A 24676-nucleotide genomic window follows, 5' to 3' on the forward strand; every position below is an offset into this window, starting at 1 on the left:
GCCCTATGGTATCAGTTGAACTGATCCAGTTTCCTGTGAATGGCCAAACTGATACTTTTGTTTCTCCCATTTGAAAGATTAGGTTTTCCTAAAAATATTGCACATAGGTTAGATCTGAAAATAGTCACTTTTGGCCTGATACTGCAATGAGTTCTGTGCAGATGGTCCTAGCAATCATGTGGGAAATCTGTTGATGCAAATGGTACTTTACACAGGTGCCAGAGATCTCACCACAAGGAACTTGTTGCATGGTTGGGGTCTTTCTCTGACAGCTGAATGGCATGACACTCTAATGTGCTCTAATTGGATCTGGGTGCACTGAACACCTCAAGGATATGTCCAGAACACAACACAGGTTGGCTCTGATGAATCTACTGTTCTCCATAGTTGCTATAGAAGCCAGTGGCCTTTCTCTTTCTTCCCTGGTGTCCTCTATTAGAATTCTTTTTGTCGAGGTCTGGCTGTCACCCCATATCTCTCAATGCATCTCAGTAATTTGATTTATTCCATGAGAGTCAGAGTAAGTCTAGATTGAGTCCAAATGAACAGTAGGCTGAAGTGGAGCAGCAGTCTGATATGTCTACTTACTGTGCATATTATCTGGGAATCCGGATTTCCTCTGTATTTAGCTTCCAACAGTCATAACATTAGGTTTTCAAAAAATTAAGGATGACCCCATCACCATGAATAGAACAAATGACATATTAGTTATTTTCTTGAAATTTAATACAAAATATTGTATTTGTGCATATAAATAAGTACTTGGTAACATTGACATAGGGTAATATTAATTGTGTATCAATAGGAGAATTTTTTTTTATCTACACAAATAGACCCGTTGAAGTCTATTGGACTACTCTTGTGAGTGCTCACTCATACGAGTTAAGGTCGTGCAGTCTGGTTCAGAATGTTTGCATCTTCAAAACACATACCCAGTGTTAGCTCAAATGGAATCTCTGCATTTACTAGCCTATCTACTGAGAGCTTTCTAAATATATAGTGCTTAAGATAGTAAATTCTAAAAATGATTATTTGTATCTAAAATAGCTATACGTTCCAGAACTGCCAGACCTTGAGACATTGTGCCCCAAAGTAAGATGCCGTCTAAACTGATATCTTTATGATCCCCTCAGTCTTTGTCTCAATCAAAGCATTTGAGGACAAATTATACCAGCTGCAGAACAGATATTTAGATCAGCATTTTTAGTTCAAACAAAGGTTATTGCTACAGTCATACAAAAGTGCTATAGATTGGAGTACCATTTCAGTGTTCTGAGACAGGCTCTGTTACCATCTCTCCTTTTTTGATGTACTGCTTGTATCTTAGTCTTTATGCTAGTGTTCGCCAGTGGTGTATTATGTCTGTTGATGAAGAGAGCTGGTAAAAGTAATAAAAAAAAGGAGACGCTTAGATATAAGCTGAAAGGACAGAAACAAAAACACACAACAAAAAAAAAGAAGAAAAGCACAGAAAATAAAGTTTTCTAAAATTATGGGGCCAGATCCTTCACTGGTGTAAATCAGTGTAGCTGCATTGATGTTAATGGGGCTATGTTAACTTACAGCGGCCAAAAATCTGTCCCATAATTTAAAATATATTTTAAGGGTATGAAGAATGGCATGGTGTGTTATATTTTCTCTGGTGTTAAGTATTGTTGTACAGTACTTTAAATGCAAACCAAGTTCCTGGTTCTAAGAGTTTCTGAGTGTCACTGGCTCCCATTGTTTTAACAGAGCCTGGCTTGATGGCCTTAAATTAAAAACTATTGTGGTTCTGTCAGACTTTTGTTTAAAAAAAAAAAAAGGCCTGATCTTACTACCTTTTAAAGTCCATGCCAAATCTCCCACTGACTTTAATGGGAATGGAATCAATCCTGAGAAGAGCATGCTTATTTCAAGTGACTGTGACCCCCATAGGTGCTTGCTTGCTTGCTTGCTTAAGAGATGCAAATAACATAGAAAGCTTGGGGACTGCATGGGCTCTTAGCATCGCTAACACAACTCTGTTCTTCCTGCACAGGCATTAATACCATTTTAGTGCATAATTCAAAGGGTAGATATACCCTAAAGATTCTTCCATGTTGTGAGAGGTAGTTCTTCCTCTCGGAGTTTAAGGAACTGGTAGGGTGGTTTTATAGAAACAAGCATTAAAGCCAAGAATCTGTCCTGGCCTGCATGACATGAAGAACTTCATAAGTGTGGGTTTGTTAAAATGTTCTGGATGCTATATTGCACAAAGCAACTGGATAAACAGGAGCATTAGAAAATATTTTAGGATTAGAAGATTAAGAGTAATTGGCAAATGGAAAACTGGATAGTACAGGGGATTGGTAAGGGATCTACAGCCTTTCACCTCCTCGTTAGTGACTGAAATGTGGCCCAGGTAATCAGAAATGAAGACTGATTTACATCTGATGCTCCAACTTCGTTGCCTGGTCCAGTTGCAAGTAGGCAAAAGTCAGTTTTTGAGAAATCACCATGACCATGTACATCCTAATCAACAATCACACCAGAACCCAAGGATTTCATGGCTGCAGAGGCTGAATTTACATGATCAATCCTTGAGTGGTATGCGCATGTAGGACATTAGTTCCTACAGGAAGAATTTGCTTTCTAAAATAGATAAAGAGAGTAACTGGCAGATACTATGGATTCCTTGGTAGACTGCTGTTCTGTTAAATCAGAAAAATAGTCTAAGCCATTTGCCATAATAATGAATTCAGGATTGGCTTTGGAAACGAGAAAAGCAAGTAAAGTTGTGAGGGAGAGTATTCTGGGTCAGCAAAATCAAATAAAAACACCTTCTTAGATTTAAAAGCACTGAAAAAATCTTTATACTCTTCCATAAAAAAGAAACAAGGGATGCATGCATCCTATAATAATTAAAAAATGAAACACAAACAAACAAAATAAAACCCCAACCAACCCTCTAAAACGCTAAATAGGTCATGACATCATCAAGAGTTAGAGACTTAAATAAAGGCAACATACATTCAAATATCTACCAGAAATGTTTTATAAATAAATTGCCTTTGTAAAGTGCTTTTCAACTGGATCTAAGCATATTAAAAACATGAAATCTCCAAACACTGCCCATCTTTCAGATGGGGAATCTGAGCCACAAAGTGATTAAGTGACTTAGCTAAGGTTGCAAAGCCAAGACTAGAATCCAGGAGTTCTGATGCCCACTCCCTTGCTGTAATTATTAGACTTATGGGGAGCTAAAAATTCTAAAACACCAGCACATGAAAGAAGGGTGGCCCAGTTGTACAAAAGAGTGTACAGTAAAAACAAGGCAAAAACCTTCCCCCAGCTACAGGTGATGTTCTATAGAACACCCAGTAAATGCTCTAATGAATTATCTTAATAATGATGAGTAAGAGCAAAATAAAGATACAGATGTTTTGCACATCTAATGACCAAATGGTTGAGGCTATATAAACACCTTAGTTACTTAAAAACTACCTAGGAATACATTTTATATTGGAAAACCCCAGAAGGCCTTTAATACATTTTGAATACTAAATATACACAGAGGCTTGTAGCTGCTATGGAAGTTAGATCTTGAAGGATTGAGAGTACCCAAAAGAGTGAAGAATGCACTTGAAACTGTTCTAAGTAGTAATCATCTGTAAGGAACACTGGAGAAACAAGATGGGCAAGGTAGTATCTTTTATTGGGCCAACTTCTGTTGGTGAGATAGACAGACAAACTTTCATGCTTACACAGAGCTCTGAAACTTGTCTTGTTTGCCAGCCGCAGTTGGTCCAATAAAATATATTACTTCACACACCTTGTTTCTCCAGTGTTTCATACACCTGGTTACAGTCTAGAACAGTTTTAAGTGCATTCTCTACTCTTTCGTTTGGGTAGCCTCAATCCTTCAAGATCTAAGATGACTTAAGTTGTCTCTCTAATATCCTGGGACCAACGCTGCTACAACAACACCGTATGTAAGGAATACTGACATTTAACAAAATCAAACTTCCTCTTATCAGGTTCTTTTATATTTTCTGGCTGTTTTTAACAATAATGGAAAAGAAGCACAAATTTAATTCTACTGAAGAGATGAACTGAATCCCTATGGTGATTTTGGTCATAGCCTGTTAGCATGGCCAGTTATTTAAGACTGAACTCTATTGATAATTGTTGACGTTCATGAATGGATTAAACTATTAACTAAAAAGAGTTTGGATTTTTAGATGCTTTAGATGAGTGATCCTTACTAATGGGATTTATTTCAGTTTAATCCATAACAGGCTCAGATCCTCAAAGGTATTTAGGCTTGTAACTTCCATTGAAATCTGTGGCTGAGGTGGGAATGGGACCTGGACTCCTGAGTTCAAGTCCACTGCTCTAGTCACTAAACTATTTTTCCATCCTAAAGAGGGCCTGCTACAGAAGGAGAATGCTGAATGTGAGTCATCCCTCTGTGTATCTGCCTGGGAGCCATAGGTTTGAGGATGTTTTTTTAACCCCAGCCCTGCTCACTCTGCACTCCTGCTTGTGGGAAGAGTAAAGTTGGACTCCACAGCTCTATTAGAACTGCAGCTTTTTAGTGTTGCTTTGTCCTCTTCCTTGTGATTTTTGTGCTGGCAGGGAACACATGGGTTAGAAAGTAAAACACAGAGGGTGTGAGGGGAATGGGAATGGGAATGAACTGTTGGAGTAAGTACCTGAAGCTAGCCATCACCTTGGAAATTTCAGAGAAATATGGATGGAGTATGTTTTCTTTCGCTCCCCCTCCCCCCTTCTCTCTCTCTCTCCCCTTTATTCCATTCTCCCTGGAAAAGGAAAGAGAGCAAGAGGAAAATATATATATACACACAGAGAGAGAGAATTTGCTGTCCTTACATAGAGATATGATATGTAACTGAGAAATCTGAAAGTCAAGCCAAGACTTGAGTAGAATACACGAATCCAAACGCTTTGGCAAATGGGATAGGCTTCATCCAAATTCGGCTGGCTGAAAGCTGAGGCAGTTTTAGTTTGTATCATTACTACTTTCCTTCAAGTGCTTCTGCTAGCCTTGCTACATGGAAGCTAGTTTCCTTGTTCCTTTACCTGATGACCCTAGTGGAGGCTTTAAATAGGTTTTCTGTGCTTGAAAAATGACTTTTGGTTGTAATAACGTTAAGATGACCTTATGTTACCTTTCACGTATACCCTCTGCTAATGGAATCCATTATTTTAAATTGTGGTAGGGTACTCAGTGAAATGCCGGTCCAACAATCGGTAATCAGTTACATTCCAGTGTTTTAAAGATTTTTTTCCCCTCTGTTGCAACTAGTAAGCACAAGATATATTATAAATTCTTAATTCTCTTTTATCCTTGCATTGCGGAGAAGGAGGTTAGCATGGGATACTGAACTTGCTATGTAGGGCATTCATCAGGATTAGGAAAAGTTACAAAAATATATTCATTTACAGCTACTCTGTTGGGTAAAATACTGATATGATTAATATGTTTTTCCAATGTACATTCCAATGTAATTAGCGACAAGCATCATTTGGGCTTATTGTCATTCCTGCTTCCTAACTGATGTCCAAAGGGCGCCTGCCCTGCAAAGATGGACTTGTTGTCTGTAGGCTCTCTAGATGGACTCATAAGAATAATGGATGTATTTACTCATAAAAGCCACTTAAGGTAAAGTATTTTGGCTGGTTGTTCAGTGCAAAAGCAAAATAAACAAACACTGAATGAAAAAACAGATCTCCTTGCAACCGAGTTAATCACACACAGAGTGGCTGTTATTTTCTGTTTTCCTTAATTCCTTCAATGCCCCTTTACATTAAAGGCAGAGATGTTTCACTGAACATCAGCGAAACTTTGAACATTTGAAATAACGTGATGGATGAGGACCAAATGAGCCAAATCCTGTGGAGTAGCTGCAGTTCTCACGGACTTCAGCGGATCAGGCCCAGCATGTTTTGCCTCCATTTTTTGCTATCCTGTTTTTAGCAATAGGAACCAATGACCCTCTGCAGTAGTCAGTCCCCCAAAACTGCTCCCTCCCAAAGAACTCCTCAGAGCCAAACTCTTAGCTTGAAATTGGGACTCTGAAGCCCCATAGTAATGTTAAATCCTGGTTATGGATGCCATGGTGCCTTTCGATCTCGTGGTTATCTATTTAAATAACTTTGCCAGACACACACAGATTTCATTTCAGCTTATCAGAAAAAAGTTTTAACCAGCTCATTGAAATCATGTTTCTTTAAAACAAGAATCAGAGGCTGAAAAGCATCTTTATACCATGATTTAGCAACTTATTGACTCACTATATGTATTTTGTGCTGATGGCATACAAGGCATAGCATCTTATACTCCAAGCTAAATGGCTAAAAGGCATTTATATTATATGCATTTTAAAATGTTTACATGTCGTGCTCTTTGTATGTCTGAGTCTTTCCGTATGGTGTGATTCTGGATGAGCAGTGATCACATGCTTGCTCTGTGGCACAGCTGTTGAAGAGGGGAAGAAAAATATAATTACACCATTTGCCTAATGCATTATAACTGAATCCCAGAGAAAAGCAGTAATTCACTTAACAGTTGGGGGAATGAAAATCTGAGCCTGCACGGAGTGTGTTGAAACGTTCTACGCCCTTGTTAAAGCCCTTCTCACACAGAAAAATCCAAGGCATGCCACTGCCGCATGGAAGCTTCCACGACATCTCTGCTTATTTGGAATGGTATACCAAGGGTGAACTGGGTGAAGGGTGGGTGGGTGTAAAAGGTAATTGGTTGCTGAATATTGTGTAATTGTTATAATTCAGGAAAAGAAGTAAAGCTGTGGTGAGATTTTTGTCATGAGAGACTTTTTCCCCTTCCCTCCTCGGTTCCTTTTTTGGCCATCAAACCAGTTGTACAGGAGCAGCAAATCTCTCTATGATGTCACAAGGCAGGTGTGGTGCACTCATGGGAAGGGCAGGACTGCCTGCTATGAGAACAGAGATTTTAATAACATAAGCCTGGAAGCCTTGCTTCCTTCCTTCCTGCAATCCATGTGCTCATAGATCATGAGAACAGTTAAGTAGACCTACCTTTTTTTTTTTAAATTAGTGATGTCATGATTTTGGGTGTAGTAAGTTTCTTTCTTTGCCACATGCCATTTTTCTACAGTAATTTTTCCATCCTTATTTTACTGAGTTAGAGCTCTTAATAGGAAAAGAACAGAAGATTTCCTTGGAGAATGTCTGCACTGAGTAATCTTTGAGAAAATTGCCTTTCAGTTCAGAGAGCAACCCCCATATTTCTAAAAAGGAGTCTCAGTGGATACTGGATGTTGTTGTAAGAATGCTCTTTATATGAAGGAGTGGATGTAATCAGGCACAGTCAACTGAATTCGGTTTTCAAATTTCATTTTTGTGCGTTCAGATTCATAAAACTGTGGTACTCCTTGTGCTGTAATACTGACTTCCACTCCAAATTCTTTGTCATATTGGCAGATCAAGACTTGGGGCCTGATCCTGTATTCCACACTCAGCTAAAACACTCACAAAAGTCTCCTATTGAGGGATATCTATATTAGCTTGATTTTAAAGAGGAAGATGGGGTAGTACTTTAGAGCTGACAAAGTGGGTATTCACCCACGAAAGCTTATGCTCCAATATGTCTTTTAGTCTATAAGGTGCCACAGGACTCTTTGCCACTTTTACTTTAGAGCAGTGAAGGATGGATGGTACAGTGGTAATAACCTGGTACTTTAGAGAGCTGGGTTCATGTCCCTACTCTGCCACAGACATCCTGTGTGTTGTTGCGTGAATCACTTAGCCTCTTTGCATCTCAATTCTCCATCTGTAGAATGGAAATAATAGTACTTCCCTACCTAAAATGGATGTTGTGAGTTAAAGATTGTGATGTGCACAAATGCAACAATAATGGTGGCCATATAAGTACAGAAGATACATAGGAATTAGCCAAGAGATATCCAGGTCCAGCTCTATGAAACTGGGCAAGTCTCTTTCACGTATGCGTGCCTCCATTTCCACAACTGAAAAATGGGCACAATATTTATTCAACTTTGTAAAGCACGTTGAGATCTTCAGATATAAAGTGCTGCAGAAGTGAAGGGTTTTATTACTATTTTATGACATAGTTGTTACAAATGAGACATTGGTGATGTAGATCTTATTAAAATTTATCCTTAAATTTTTGTATGATTCCTTTTTTTCCCATTTGGTTTTTGAATAATTCTTCAGTATAGCTAAAATTATCTCATTCTTTTTTCATAGGTTACTTTAGGTGGAACCTTTATCGGCATTGGACGGAAAACTCCAGATTGCCAAGGCAACACCAAGTACTTCCGCTGCAAATTCTGCAACTTCACCTACATGGGCAACTCATCAAATGAACTAGAGCAACACTTCTTACAGACTCACCCAAACAAAATGAAAGCCGTCCTTCCCTCCTCTGAATCTGGGAAACCTTCAGAGAAAAACTCCAATAAATCCAGTCCTACTCTTCGATCATGTGATTCTGGAGACTTGGGGAAGTGGCAGGACAAAATCACCGTAAAAGCAGGAGACAACACACCAGTTGGATACTCGGTGCCTATCAAACCCATAGATTCTTCTCGACAAAATGATACAGATGCCACCAGTTACTACTGGTGTAAATTTTGCAGTTTCAGCTGTGAATCATTCAGCTCTCTCAAACTATTAGAACATTACAGCAAACAGCATGGGGGAAATCAATCAGGAAGCCTTCATCCAGATCTAAATGATAAACTTTCTAGGGGATCTGTCATTAATCAGAATGACCTAGCCAAAAATGCAGATGGGGAACTAGTAACAAAGACAGAAAAGGGCTCTAGTGTGGCAAAAAAGAAAGACTTCTCTAGCAAAGGAGCAGAGGATAACGTTGTGACAAGCTACAACTGTCAGTTCTGTGACTTTAGGTACTCAAAGAGCCATGGCCCAGAAGTAATAGTGGTGGGCCCACTTCTCCGCCATTATCAGCAGCTACACAACATTCACAAATGTACCATTAAACACTGTCAGTTCTGTCCTCGGGGCCTCTGCAGCCCAGAAAAGCACCTTGGAGATATTACTTATCCGTTTGCTTGCAGAAAAAGTAATTGTTCCCACTGTGCTCTCTTGCTCTTGCACTTGTCTCCTGGGGTGACAGGAAGCTCTAGAGTCAAACACCAGTGCGATCAATGCTCATTCTCCACTCCTGATGTAGATATTCTCCTGCTTCATTATGAGAACGCACATGAAGCCCAGACATCTGATGTCAAACAAGAAGCAAATACCCTTCAAGGGATGGATGGGCCACTGACTCTCAAAGAGAACAAAGAACACTCATGTACCAAATGTGACTTTATTACCCAGGTGGAAGAAGAGATTTCTCGACACTACAGGTACAGTGAATTTTAAAATTACATATAGTAACACACAAAACAAACAAACCCTGAACACTTCTATGAAATGTCAGGGATCCTAGTATACTGAAGAAACTCGAAATTAGATCAAAATGGGAATACATATAGGTGTATCTCTGTATCTGTTCACACAGTGCCAAATCCAACTCACATTTACTTTGGTCAAACTCCAGGTGAGTCAATGGAGTTATTCTAGATTTAAACCAGTGCACCTAAGAGCAAAATTTGGACTTGTGTGAATGCTGTGGTTCCTGCATATTTGAGATTTGCTGTGCTGTTTTCCATCTGAAATACTTCTAGCTACCTTCTGCCAGAAAGCTGATATCTTCATTTATGAAGGGAATCCAAATGTTTTTCTTCCCAAGACTGACTATAGTTCTATTTCTTTCATGCTTTATAGTACAGTACTCTTATTAACTACCTTATTGTAATATTTTCCATCACAATTCCAACAATTCAGTGATTAAGGACATTCTGCTGTTGTTTAGTATTCCTTTTAGGGCTGTTGATCAATCACAGTTAACTCACACAATTAACTCAAAATAATTAATCGTGATTAACCACTTTGTTAATAGAATACCAATTGAAATTTATTAAACATTTTTGGATGTTTTTCTTCATTTTCAAATATATCTATTTCAGTTACAACACAAAATACAAAGTATATAGTGCTCACTTTATATTATTTTTAATTACAAATACTTGCACTGTAAAAATGATAAACAAAAGAAATAGTATTTTTCAATTCACCTCAAACAAGTACTGTAGTGCAATCTCTTTATCATGAAAGTGCAGCTTACAAATGTGGGGGTTTTTGTTACATATCTGCGCTCAAACAAAACAATATAAAACTTTAGAGCCTACAAATCCACTCAGTCCTACTTTTTGTTCAGCCAATTGCTAAGAGATACAATTTTTTTTTACATTTACTGGAGATAATGCTGCCCACTTCTTAATTACAATGTCACCTGAAAGTGAGAACAGGCGTTTGCATGGCACTGTTGTAGCTGGCATTGCAAGATATTTGTATGTCAGATGTGCTAAAGATTCATATGCCTGTTCATGCCTTGGCCATCATTCCAGAGGATATGCTTCCATGCTGATGACTCTCGTTAAAAAATAATGCGTTAATTAAATTAATGACTGAACTCCTTGGGGGAGAATTTTATGTTTCCTGCTCTATTTTACTCGCATTCTGCCATATATTTCATGTTATAGCAGTCTCGGATGATGACCCAGCACATGCTCGTTTTAAGAATACTTTCACTGCAAATTTGACAAAATGTAAAGAAGATACCAATGTGAAATTTCTAAAGATAGCTACAGCACTTGACCCAAAATTTAAGAATCTGAAGTGTCTTCCAAAATCTGAGAGGGATGAGGTGTGGAGCATGCTTTCAGAAGTCTTAAAAGAGCAACACTCTAATGCAGAAACTACAGAACCCAAACCACCAAAAAAAGAAAATCAATCTTCTGCTGGTGGCATCTGATTCAGAAGATGAAACTGAACATGCATTGGTCCGCACTGCTTTGGATTGTTATCGAGCAGAACCCGTCATCAGCATGGCTGCATGTCTCCTGGAATGGTGGTTGAAGCATGAAGGGACATATGAATCTTTAGCGCATCTGGCACATAATATCTTGCAATGCTGGCTGCAAAAGTGCCATGTGAACGCTTGTTCTCACTTTCAGGTGACATTGTAAACAAGAAGCGGGCAGCATTATCTCCTGAAAATGTAAACAAATGTTTGTCTGAGTGATTGGCTGAACAAGAAGTAGGACTGAGTGGACTTGTAGGCTGAGCGATTGGCTGAAGAAGGACTTGTGGGCTCTAAAGTTTTACATTGTTTTATTTTTGAATGCAGGTTTTTATTATACATAATTCTACATTTGTAAGTTCAACTTTCATGATAAAGAGATTGCACTACAATACTTGTAGTGGGTGAATTGAAAAATACTATTTTGTTTTTTACAGTGCAAATATTTGTAATAAAAAATAAATATAAACTGAGCACTGTACACTTCGTATTCTGTGTTGCAATTGAAATCAATATATTTGAAAATGTAGAAAACATCCAAAAATATTTAAATAAATTGTACTCTATTATTCTTTAACCGTGTGATTAATCATGCAATTAATTTTTTAATTGCGATTACTTTTTTTTAATCGCTTGACAGCCCTAATTCCTTTCAAATTGGGAGCAGGCACGCTTTCATCTGTTGATGCCATCCCACAAGATACTTTTCCAGATGATTATTTTTATGTTGTTGGTCTAAAGTGTCACTTTATTTATTTTTAAGTGTTAGCATCGCTATATGAAGATAGAAAGAGCCAGTCTTCCAATTCATGTCCTTATGGCTGTCAATTCCCTGAAAAACCTTTTGCGGTAGATCCTCAGCTGTTGGAAATTGACTTCAGTGAAGCTATGCCAGTTTATATCATCTGAGAATTTGGCTCTCTGATTTTAAAAGAACAGTTTGTTATACATTTTGGAAAAACTGGGTTAAAGATTAAGTAAAGAATCTTAAATACATTAAACATTTATGACCAAAGAGTCAGTGACAACCACAGAAAATCCGGACTTCCATCACCATTAAAGGATTTTTGCATAGAAGCCATATATAGTGATGACAAAAGAAGATCCAGTCTCAGACCTCTCTTAAATATATGAGAGCCTGTGATGCATTTACTAGATTCCAAAACATTGAGAAAGTAACGAAGGCAGACTATAGTATAGTGCTTTAATAGAGCTTAAAACAGGGGCATCTAAACATTGCCCACAGAGGGCCACATTGGCAATATGTTGGGTGCCCATAAAAAAATGGAGCAGATTGCTCGTCTTTAATTTGGGGCTGTAGCCTCCAGAGACTACAGGTCCCAGCATGCAGTGCCCGATTTTTGATTTAAGTGGGCCACAGGGATGTTGTGGGGATTAACTGGTTAATGTTTGTAAACTGCTTTGAAGATGAAGAGTAGTATCTAAGTACTAGATATTATTATCCAGTCAGCTTTGGGCCATGTTGTATAACTCCATGGGCAGCACTTTGCTGCTGGGGCATGGCATGATTTTTTTTTTTAAGCTGTTAAAGATTTTATTTTTAGGTATTTCATGGGCTGACATGGCTTCTCTACTGGAAAAAAATTGTTTTGCTGCAGCTGGTAATTTAATTTTTTAAGAAGTACGTTCAATTAAAATGCCTATTCCTGAGAAAAAGGGAGGGAGAGAGGACAAAATTTTCAAAACTGAGTGCCTTAAATTAGGCGCCTAAATCAGTGGCCTAATTTTAAAAAAATGCTCAACACCCAGCAGCTCCTACCAATGTCAGTGGGAACTGATATGTACTCTGTATTTTTGAAAATCAGGAGATTTTAAAGGTCTAAATATGGACTTGGGTACCTAAAATTAGGCTCCTTTATTTGAAAAGCTTGTGAAGAATTCTCTAAACCTTTAGCACACCACACCCTCATGTACTTTGTAGATGTCATATAACTAGAATCACAACTCCCTTCCCTCAACATCTCCCAATTTCTGACATGTCTCACTTTAAAAATGTGTATTGTTCTCATTTTTCATGTCCCTTCTCCTATAAAATCACACATCTGTAGTTTAATTCTGGGGAAAAGAGTATAACAACTATTTAGAATCTATTAAAAAAAACTAAAATGACTTTTCCATAGATAGTAATTTTATTTAAATACACATTATCTTTTGATCCCATAGGATAGAAGCATGGGGCTATTCCATTTGGAAAGGGAGGAGTTTTTTACTATATAGTGGTATACAACTTCCATGTCTACCTTCAATGAGGAGTCCTTGTGGCACCTTAGAGACTAACACACTTATTTGAGCATAAGCTTTCATGGGCTAAAACCCACTTCATCAGATGATAGTCTCTAAGGTGCCACAAGGACTCCTCATTGTTTTTGCTGATACCGACTAACACGGCTACAACTCTGAATCCTATATAGTTGGTCCTGGATGTACAGGTGAAAAGATACAAGAATAATTCCAAGAAAAAAAGATCAACTTCTGAAACATATTTGTATCTGTGAATTAGGTGGCACACATAAGGTATAGCTAGCCTGCAATTAGACACCCTCCCCCCTTGTAGGGCACAGAGCCCAGGGTCCAGCCCAAGCCCACATGTCTACGGCTCAATGAAACAGCCCCGGAGCCCAAGCCCTGTAAGGCAAGCTAGCTGGCACAGGCCAGCTGTGGGTTTTTAATTGCGGTCTAGACATCCCCATAGAGCACATGGTGGTGTGATGTAAAGATTTTAATCAATGGGCTGATGTTCTTTGTGACTTCCTCATACATGAGCAAGACTTTAGACCTAGAAAGTATTTATGCCACACAGCCATGTATTCCATACATATATATAAAGAGAGAGAGAGAGAGATACAGATATATAAGAACATAAGAATGGCCCTACTGGGTCAGACCAAAGGTCCATCTAGCCCAGTATCCTGTCTTCCGACAGGGGCCAGTGCCAGGTGCCCCAGATGGAATGAACAGAACTGGTAATCATCAAGTGATCCACCCCATCTCCCATTCCTGCCCATCCTAGCTATTAGTCATTGATGGACCTATCCTCTGTGAATTGATCTAGTTCTTTTTTGAACCCTGTTATGGTCTTGGCCTTCACAACATCCTCTGGCAGGGAGTTCCACAGGTTGACTGTACATTGTGTAAAAAAATACTTCCTTTTATTTGTTTTAACCTGCTGCCTATTAATTTCATTTGGTGACCCCTAGTTCTTGTGTTATGAGAAGGAGTAAATAACACTTCCTTATCTACTTTCTCCACATCAGTCATGATTTTATAGACCTCAATCATATCTCCCCTTAGCCATCTCTTTTCCAAGCTGAAAAGTCCCAGTCTTATTAATCTCTCCTCATACGGAAATATAATTATTATTATATAATAAAATAATGTGATAGTTACTCTCAGTTCCACCACTGTGAGGGAAAAATACAGCAAAACTCGCTGCTGGCAATTTATATACTAAGAAGCTGAATGTATCCCAACTATAAATATATAATTATGCATTGTATGGGCAGAAATGGGGTTTTTCAATTCCCATATTTAATTTTACCATTGGCAAATACTGAATGCCGTGGATCTGCTTGCAACCTGCCTGAATGGTTGAGTCCATGAACTCCCTTTTGTGTGCATCTTCAATGACTTTCAAGAATCACAGGTATACACTGTGCATCCTGTTTTTTTTTCTGCATCTTTCTGGCTGTACATCTGGAATATCATTTTTGTCTGTTTGCTTAAATATTATTTTTGTGTCATTGTCCTCCAGTATTATCCATCTGCAGTGCAGACCTTGGCAGCCCTTCATTACTGACAACATTAGAATTTGAAAGAATAATTAGCTTTTCATGTTGTCTCCCTACAGAAATATATACTTAAATTTAACACCACTCAGTTTTTCCTTCACATGTAATTTGTAGGCTGTTCAGTTGAATTCAAAGTTAATGAATCACATTGTACGTCAGTGTAGTTGTGTTTAAACCTGCCTAAAATGTGCTTACTTAAATAGATCTCCAAATGGCTAATTGTCCTACATTTTCTATTGTTTGCTGTGTTCGTGCCGTGTTGGTCCCAGGATATTAGAGGGGAAAAGATGGGTGAGGTAATCTTTTATTGGACCAACTTCTGTTGGTGAAAGAGCTGTGTAGTTTGAAAACCTGTCTCTTTAATTAACAGAAGTTGGTCAAATAAAAGATATTACCTCACCGACCTTCTCTCGCTACACTTGGTACTAATTTAACTATTACTCACACCCCATTGTACCCCTGAAGAATCAGGAGATATTCTTTACATTTCATTGAGAGCTTCAGTTATGCAGTGTACTCCAAAGGTGTGTTTTACTGTAATGGATTAAACAATTTCTGCATGGATAATATGTACTCAGATATGAGGATTTTGGGATCTTTGGATGAAAAGTTGTTTACTGTAGAAATTAGAGTAGGTAAGGAAGTTATATTTTTTCCCACCAAATTTTTTTTTTCGTAATTTTTGCATGTTTTTTGTTGAAAGATCAAATATCTGAAACCAAAATTATTTTGATTTTTGGCAACTTAATAACCTTCAGAGTTCAGTTGCCAAAAGGTGGGGGGAAAAACCATTTTTCTGTTTTGACCATAGAAGGAAGAGTGGTACTTGCTTTTTCACCAACACCATTTTCTTCTATTCCTCACTTTTCTTTGGAAGTCTCTCATCCTAATACTGATCAACCCTGACACTATGTGCTGTATCTTATCTCATAAGATCACAGCCTGAGATGGTACAACCACCATCCAGTTGGTAATGATCACTTTTGAAACACTAAATCAATTTATTATATAGCGTGCTATGCAAACTGCTTTTCTTTTAAACTTTCTTGATTAGCTTTTTGGGGCTCACTTCACAAACTACTATGGAATTTGTCCCATTATGAACAAATAGTAGATTTCAGTTCTGATTTAAAAATGAACAAACAAATCAGCCCTTCAAGTTGTTTCCTGGACTGGTGCCAAGCTAGGAAGAAAAATCATATGTGCTCATGTAGCTTTTTTGTGTTGGGCCAAATTTGTACTCCGATCCGTAATGATTAAATTATTCACATGTATGCAGCTTTCAACAGTTGCTCAATTTTCGGTTGGTGGGTATAGAAAATTTAGTTTAAGATCTGTGGCCAAATCCTGGTTTGTCCAGTATATCTACTACTATTGTACAAGTCTGAGGTATTGAGCTATCCAGTTGGGATCAGAAGTGTTTTTTTATGTAGATTAGAAAAGGGTATGTTCTAAAAGAGCCTATCTTTTTATTCTACCTTTTATTCTATCTTTTTATTCTCCAAAAAGGCCCTAATTTTTCCCACTCCCACTGGGTGGTATATGTATAAAAAGATACACAGGCAAATTAAGAAATCCTCATGTAATTTTCTGTGGGTGGAAAAAACCCACCCTTTCTAAAGAATTAAAAATGTACAAGCTTTCAGAGTAATAAAAGTGCATTTAAACAGGCCCGTGCCTTAGTTATAATATATAGTTAAAATCCCTGTCTGGCTGCTGCTATACTGTACATTTATTTGTTTCATTCGTATCATAATGGTGGTATATACAATCTGGATCAAAAATATTTAGCATGCACCTAATAAAGCCAAGTTAGACAGAAAAAGATCAGCTGCCTGAAGGTGTGATATCTGTAGAAAGGAGCCAAGTTAGAAAAGGGGGTTAGCCATTCAAATGGCCAAGTTAAACAAAAGACACTTAGTGCTAAATTGCCTCCCAAAGGATTGATAAACTTTCAGGCAGGAGTAAATTGGGGTTGGACCATTAATCCCAAATGGTATCTTATTTAACTTGGCTTTTTAGATAACTAACCCGTGTCGAACTTGGCCTTCTCTGAAGATATTCCACCTTTATATGACTAGTCTCCCCCCCCCCCCCCAAATTGGCTTTTTTTGTATCTGTTAAATGGTTTTGATCAGATAGCACTCTCTTTTGGGTTCAGAAACAGAATTAAGCTTGGTTCAGAAAAGAATTAAGTTAGTATCACACAGAGATGGGCTGATTTCAATAAAAAGCTAGTTTAGAATGAGACAATACAGCCAGACCAGGATTTTAACCCACTGTTTTCTGGCCCACAACAAGACGCCATTGGCACTAGGCTATATACAGAATAATTTACTGAATTTTTTGGAGGCTGAGGAAGCCCGTCTAGTTATCTAAACTGAATATAATAATACTGAAAATGAAACAGAGAAAATGATATTACACAAGCACTACAGCTCTTGATACTTGAATACATACTCATAGCTGCATGCATGCAAGATTTCATGAAAATCAGATACTTTAAATAGCATATGGTTTATTTTGTCAAAGAAAGATTCATTTTTAAGCTTAGCAATTTATTTCTCCTACACTATCAGACCTAAAAAGGGACATTTTGTGTACTATTCCTGCTATACAGATGAACTAAGAGCCAAATGCTGCTCTTATTCAAGTTAATGGGAGTTTTGCCATTAACTTCATTGGGACCAGGATTTAGCCTTGAAAGAATTAATTTTCAACAATTGACGTTGTCATGGCAGTAACAGATTTCCTATATAAGCTTTGTCCAGTGTGGGCAGTCAAGGGCTCATTTTTTCTACCTTGGCTAGAGTCACTAGAGTGACTCTAAGTGCATAGGGTGTGTATGTTTAAGTGTATCTGTAAGGAGAAGGAATTACAGATTTATATACATTTTGATGAAGAGCAGGGACTGTCTTTTACTCTTCATTGATATAGAGCTTAGCTCAATGGGACACCAATACTCGCTGGGGACTCTGGCCACTATTGTAGTTTAAATAATAATAATTAATACCTAATAAATGTTTCGTAGTTAGCTCATAGAGAGTATTCTGTTACTATGGGATATACAGTAAACTGGTAACATGTTGTTCCAATGTAGTAATGTATGGTTTACATGATTTACTAATATAGTACTTTGCATAGACTTATAATGAAAACAGGGATGCACATTATTATTCCAACATATTCCACACCTTTTAGCAGACTTTAATGGAATTCACATATGTTCTCTGCTTCCCTACTTGAAAGCCTCTCAAACTTTACAAAAGTGCCTCTACATTTGACAATAGAATTCAATATATAAGGACACAATCAGCTGTTTTGTGTGGCCTTAAGAGCAGTCTCATTTCAAAACAGTTTTTAGAATTTCTATAGAGAACAAATAAGAATTGTTTCTTGTTTCAAGAACTCTTATCCTTTGAAGTATCTTTAGCTGTAAGTTAACTAGAGCTCTCCTCCAAAGTCCTCTGCATTGACTAAATGGGTGTAAAATTGATGACAGGCAAAGGAATTTTTTTAAGCTATTAAACAGGAACTTTTTAGTACAGGACTACATTATACAAAGTGGCTTTTAATTAGGTGTCAGAAAGAAGTATGTCCCCTTGTGTTTCATTTTGTGTGGGAAAATGTCACAATGGAATAAATAGGAGGTGAAAAGTGTATTGATTCAAATCAAAAGGAAAAATCATACAAAATCTGCAATGAAATTATGTAGAGTTCAGAAAGACAGGACTGAGTCTGAATGAATGGTTAGAAGATCATTGATAACCAGTTGTTCTGGTGTTTAGCAGCTGGATTTAGTTTTGTGTTATCCCACATACAACAAAAATAAACCCACATTCTTTATTTAGAGTTACATGTGCCAGATAATTTCACTTCAGGTTCTGGATTTGGAAGTATTCCGTTTCTTACCTCCTCATATATTTTTTGAGAAAAATGCAGGTACAAGAAAGGGGACGGTGAGTGGACTCTGATATTAAAATAATCTTCATTTTCTTTCAGGAGAGTACATAACTGCTACAAATGTCGTCAGTGCAGCTTTACAGCTGTTGACACTCAGTCACTACTAGAGCACTTCAACACTGTGCATTGTCAGGAGATGGACATCAGTACAGCCAATGGGGAAGACAGTCATGGCATGTCTGCTATCAAGGAAGAGCCCAAAATTGACCTAAAGGTCTACAGTCTGATCAATCCAGACCCCAAAATGGGGGAGCCCATTTCTGACAGCATAGTGAAGAGGGAAAAGCTAGAAGATAAGGAAGTGCTCAAGGAGAAAGGTTGGACTGACAGCTCCAATGATGATCTTCGCAGTGTGACCTGGAGAGGAACAGACATTTTGAGGGGAAGCCCATCATATACACAAACAAGCTTAGGCCTCCTGCCCTCAGTGTCTGTTGGCCAAGAACAGCCAAAGCCTTTAAGGGATAGTCCAAACGTAGAAGCTGCCCACCTTGCACGGCCTATTTATGGCTTGGCTGTTGAGACCAAGGGATTCCTGCAGGGGGTGCCAGCAGGAGGCGGAGAGAAATCTGGACCACTCACTCATCAATATCCTGGGTCAGGCGATAACAAATCAAAGGACGAATCCCAGTCCCTGTTACGGGTAGGAAGCTTTCCTTTGTTACAATGAGTGCATGCATATCATGTTTACTTTCAACTACTCATTTCTCTAGGTTTGGAATGGTGGTTTATTTTCAAGGACACTTTATTAAAATCAGTCTAAAGGATTCAAACTTTTAGGGCTAAATTGGCAGGTAATAGTTCCCAAGCTTTTGTATAAAACATGTACCAGATGCAATAGGAAGCAATCGTTTGTTTGTCTTTGCTATTAGCTCTGACTGAATTTTGGTTAATCATTCCTGCTGATTATGCAAGAATCTGATATATTTGGCGAAGAAAGGTTCAGAATCCCAGAAGGCTGCACATCTGTTATATTAACACGTCTAATCACCTCTTAAATTTTGAGATGGGGTGACAGCACACACTGAAGTGAGATATCATAGTATTAAACAGCTAAAATGTGAAATATGAGTCAAATATTAATAAAGAAATGTAATTGGGGAGGGGGAATTAAAACATGTAACTTAGACATTTGTCTGGTTGGCTTGTCGAAGAAGAAGAAGAAAAAAAGGAACTGAGGAAATGTCAAAAGAGACAGAAATTCTGTATCTTACTGTACATTCTCATTCTATCCTCAAAACAAAACTGCACTAGTGCTCTCTCGGAACATGTCGCACCTGTGCATACAAAAGGCTTCCCTTCACTCTTTTACTGTATGTGCTTTTCCCTGTGAAGGAAGTTTGAGTTTCAGATAACTCACTAATGCTGAGGGGGGAGGTTAGTGGCCTGGGGAAATAACTGTCTTTCTCTCTGAGTCAGCACTGGGTTTTCACTAGGTGTCATATCTCATCTGAACTCCTAGAAAGTTGCTGCAGTTGCTTTCAGTTTGCATACAAAGGGGATTTTGAAACTCAGCTGGTCTTGAGAATGGAAATAATGATTAGCTACTTTTCTTTATTCTCTCTTTAAGGACATTAAGAATCATAAATCCAGTACAATATGAATGTCAGAAGAGTAAAGAGAATGCAAATGTATTTTGCAGTAGTTTTCTATTATATATATATAAAATCTTTTGAGCCCTTTTAAGTTAGTAGAGTCTAAAACTTGAGAATTGTGCTAATTCTCAAAATCATTTATTTATAATTTAAGAGCTTCATGCATCTGAATAGAACCAAAGTGTTATGTTTTGTATAAAGCCGTGAAATGTCACTGGCGTCATCTCTCAGTTTAATCATTTCAATAGTGCATGAAAGGCTTTCTGTGCGCAGATCTGGGTTTGGGACAATTGTGTGTGGGAGCTTCATATATAGTACATGAGTTTCTTTTCTCCTCTGTTTATCAGTATTTTTTTAAAAAAATCCTGATTAGAGGTGAAATTTACCCTGACAGAAGGTAAATATCCCACTTAAGCTCTTATATCCCACTTATATATATATATATATCTGACACTTATATCCCACTTAAGCTCTGTTTAGTGGGACTTAGCCATGCATATACCTTTTGTTGGCTATCTCCACAGGAACCACTTTTACCCTGGGAGGCTAGCCAGTTGAGACTAAATTTTATTTGTTTTGCACAGGCTAAACCTCATTGTCTATTTAAAAAAAAACAACATGCAAAGGAATCTGATAACGTGCTGCATTAGCGCTGTGAAGCCGACTGATACTCCTCTGGCTGCGCCTGAAAACTTAATATAGTACCACTTTAGTTTTTTTATTTACCTTATTTTTTTACCCCGGAGAAGGCAGAGGAGGAAAGATTATGCTGGCCAATTTTTATGGTTGGCGCAACAAGAAATTCAAATATAAATATATATTTAAAGGTTCTTAATGGAAAGGTGATAATATGTTTAGGATTTCAATGGATTTCTTTTCAGAGGTGCTGAATTCCTGCCATTCCCATTGACTTCTGAAATCATTGTCTTCTGAACAAGCAGTCTGCTTATTTAGGTGCATAAATATGGATTCAGTTGTTAGGTTTAGGTACCCGCTTTTTAAGATTTTAGCCTACATCCCAATTTCTGCTTTACATAGTTTGTAAAATGATTGTGGTAAAAGATTAGGCTTAGTCTGCACTGATTAGGGAAACTATGTTGGCACCTTTCAGGGAAGAATTACCTTTAAAAACAGTTCTGGCCAACAATAGTTGAACTCCACTAGACGCAGAACCTAATTGAACATGTCTTTCCCTCAGCCACCATTTCTTTTTATTTTCACGTTTCCATTTTTCTTCTGTGAAGATTGGAGAGGGGGCTTATGTCAACTAGTCATCTTTTTAGTCGGACACTATGTTAGTGGACTCCTGGAACATGCTGGACAGAGTTCATACACATCATAAGACATACCTATGTTTCATAACTATTGAGGGAAGAAGGAAATAGTGAGACTTTAGCCTTCATTTTGGGAGTTCTGGGGACGAATGTAACGTGAGGGTTTAGTGCTAATTCAGATTCAGAGTTGAATCGGGTCAGTGCGAAAAGAACCCCCAACGTTCCTGATTCAGTTCCCTGTGTGCGGAATTGTACAGTGAAACCCTGGCTCTGTTAAAGTCAAAAACAAAACTTTGACTTCTGCGGGGCTAGAATTTCACCCAAAGGCATCTTTGCTGCTAACATTCTGAAGGATTAGAACATCAATTGATCTAAGCAGAAGAGTTCTTTAGATTAATTCTGCTGCTTACTCTTCATTTCCAAACAGCTAAAGTTTTTCTAGTCAACACTGATTGTATCCAGTGAATTAAAAAAAAAGAATGCTCTTTATTGTTTGAACATAACTTACCTGATTGTCCTCTTAAGGAAAAGAAAATGTACGTCTGTAATGTGAAGCGATGATTTAGGTACTAAAAGCTGGCATGCCCCAACCAGTGCTTCCAGCTGGTACAAGTCTCTGAAGTTATATCAGTAGTTGAATTCAAAGTTGTGTGTGCTAGGGCCACTTGTTGACAAAAAGGCAAAATTTACACTACACTTGTACACTTGTATTATTCTGTTTAGATGACAGAGACTGTCATTTCATGTTTTTGAAAAACGGACATGAACGAAACTGTTCTAATCTGGGGAGAACCGATTGGAAGCACTGAATATGTGATGTGATCAAAGGAGAGAAATGGCATGTGTCTAATTTTGTGTTCCCCCCAGTGGTTCCCAATTACTAAGAAAGCTTTGAAATGATTTTAACAGTTATAATGATAGTTTTCACTTTTCATCTTTGGAGTTCACTTTTGAGACTGGGTTGGCAGTGTTATTCACACGTTTTATAGATGAGGTAATTGAGTCGCTGAGAAGCTTAGAGACCTGCCCAGGGTCACATGGTAAACCAGTGGCAGAATTTTGTCCTTGTGACTCCCATTGCTCACTCCCTCTCTGTTCTGTTTTGAGTTGTGGTGCATGAAGTTTAAGTGATCAAGGAATTTGGCTTATTTAATTGTTTTAAAAGTGTGTATAAATGCATGTGGAATATACATAGCAATGATTATTTCTGGGAAGAAATTTACATAATGCAAGTTTGTGTTGCGAGCTATGTATTGTATGGTGTTCAGTGTACTCTTTGGAAACACAGTCCCATAATTTTTTAAGTACAGCTGATGGGGGAATGCTTATAGATAACACTGTACATAAATAGAATTTGTTGTAGAATCAGCTAATGCAAGGGGTATAGTATTTATCCAACAGCAGTAAAACAAATAGAGGATAATATCACAAGCAAGTTTTCTAGGTGTTTGTTTTACAGTGTATCTCTGATGGTTGACATGTGGTTATAATGTCAAAAATAATAAAAAATCGATTGAAAAAAGGTGGAAAATTTTATATACTATAATTTGTCAACAAAATTGTCTCATAAGTACAATACATTTGTAAGGTTTCATGTTTTATAACATGCCTATACGCTGCTTTGTTGCTCTCATTCTACCTGTGATGGCCACCTGCCCCCCACAATGTGTCATTCAGTAGATTCTTCAGGGGAGAAGGTTGGGTAGGATTTCATTTATTTTCAGTGGTTGAAACACCAAATTGATTGGATCCTTTCAGGAGACTGAGATATTGTAACAATGATGGTTTGTACAATGCACGTGCAAACACGTATAGATAGTGGGCAGACCTCCTGCCCCCCAGACAATTAGAGAGAGTTTTCAGACTGTTCATGTGTGAGTGAATCTTTCTCAGAGATTTGTTACACTTCTCGGTGTAGCTTTAATTTTTATTTTTTTTATTAAAATGTTTCCAGTAACTGTATTTACAGGCTATCTGTATGTTTTGTAAATGGGAATACAAATAAATAAATAAAAAATTCCTCAGCATGGAACACTGTAGATGTTAACCCTCTCTTCCTTAGAGTAACTGAATTTATAGTTTAAAGATTTGTTGATACTGGAGAAGTCTATTGAGATGCAAAAATGTTCCTTTTGTAGGGGAGGGAACATTGGCAGCCAGCAGAAGATCAACCAAGCAGCATTGTTTAGTGCGTTGATAACTCTGATTCTGGACAGTAGGAACTCTTTCCTAAACTGATTTTAAATGAAGTGTCCTCTTCTATTATGTTTTGATGCTGCAGTACCAAGTTTTCCACAGTGTAGACACACAGAGGTGCAGCGTGATCCTGGGAATTTACACACAGACCTATTTTGCATATAATGGTATCTGTGCACAGGGGGATGTGTGGATGTTACTGCAACACTTTCACATGCATGCATAAGATCACTGACCACAATGTGTTCTAATGTCGTCCATTTCTGAAAGTGTTGTACATTTTATGGCCCATTTGCAGTAATTTCATATAAAACATATGTAATATGAGAGATAGTCAGAGGAGCAAATTGTAATAAATGGAGATCTTGGACAGCAATATTTAAGTCTTGACTAAAATTATGTTAAAATTTGCTATAGATGTTTTCTTTTGAGGCCTAATCCTGTGAGGGGCTGAACACACTCAACTTTTCCATGGAACTGAGGGCACTTAGCAACACATGCTACAAGAAAGCATTGCATTTCTAGGTTGATTCAATTTACCTCAAGAATAGTTGGTTATTGTTCAGCCTGTGATATTTACATTCCAAATGTTCCATATACTGTTCTGTATATAACTATCTAGAGATGGTTAATTTTTTAAATTTTGAATTTCTGCTGGGCCAATCATGATTCCACCCCTTCCCCTTTTTCTTAACAGGGTGAAGAGCAGGTTGATTTGTTTTCAAAGTTTGAAAGAAAAAAAGATACAATTTTCACTTAGTTCTGACCTTAAAAGTAACAATGTAGTAAATAGCATACATAATTTTCCCTACAGTGTGGATCACTGGATAGTTTATACTGTATTTCGAATTATTGATCCCCGTTTAACTGTTAAGGAGACTTTCAAAGGGTTATGTGCCCAACAGCTTCTGAAAC

The 24676-nt window shown here is 37.7% G+C and overlaps 1 protein-coding gene across 3 annotated transcripts in view; it reads left to right on the forward strand.

Annotated features, from left to right (window-relative positions):
* The window catches only part of TRPS1 (transcriptional repressor GATA binding 1), a 262838-nt gene that overhangs the window by 54412 nt on the left and 183750 nt on the right, over positions 1-24676 (forward strand). For all 3 annotated transcript variants that reach the window (XM_073330288.1, XM_073330289.1, XM_073330290.1), the window contains 2 exons: positions 8236-9365; positions 18736-19339. In XM_073330288.1, coding sequence (XP_073186389.1) covers positions 8236-9365; positions 18736-19339 — 1734 coding nt within the window. The remainder of the gene's footprint in view (positions 1-8235; positions 9366-18735; positions 19340-24676) is intronic.

The sequence above is a fragment of the Lepidochelys kempii genome, chromosome 2, assembly GCF_965140265.1.
Source record: "Lepidochelys kempii isolate rLepKem1 chromosome 2, rLepKem1.hap2, whole genome shotgun sequence".
NCBI lineage: Eukaryota > Metazoa > Chordata > Testudines > Cheloniidae > Lepidochelys > Lepidochelys kempii.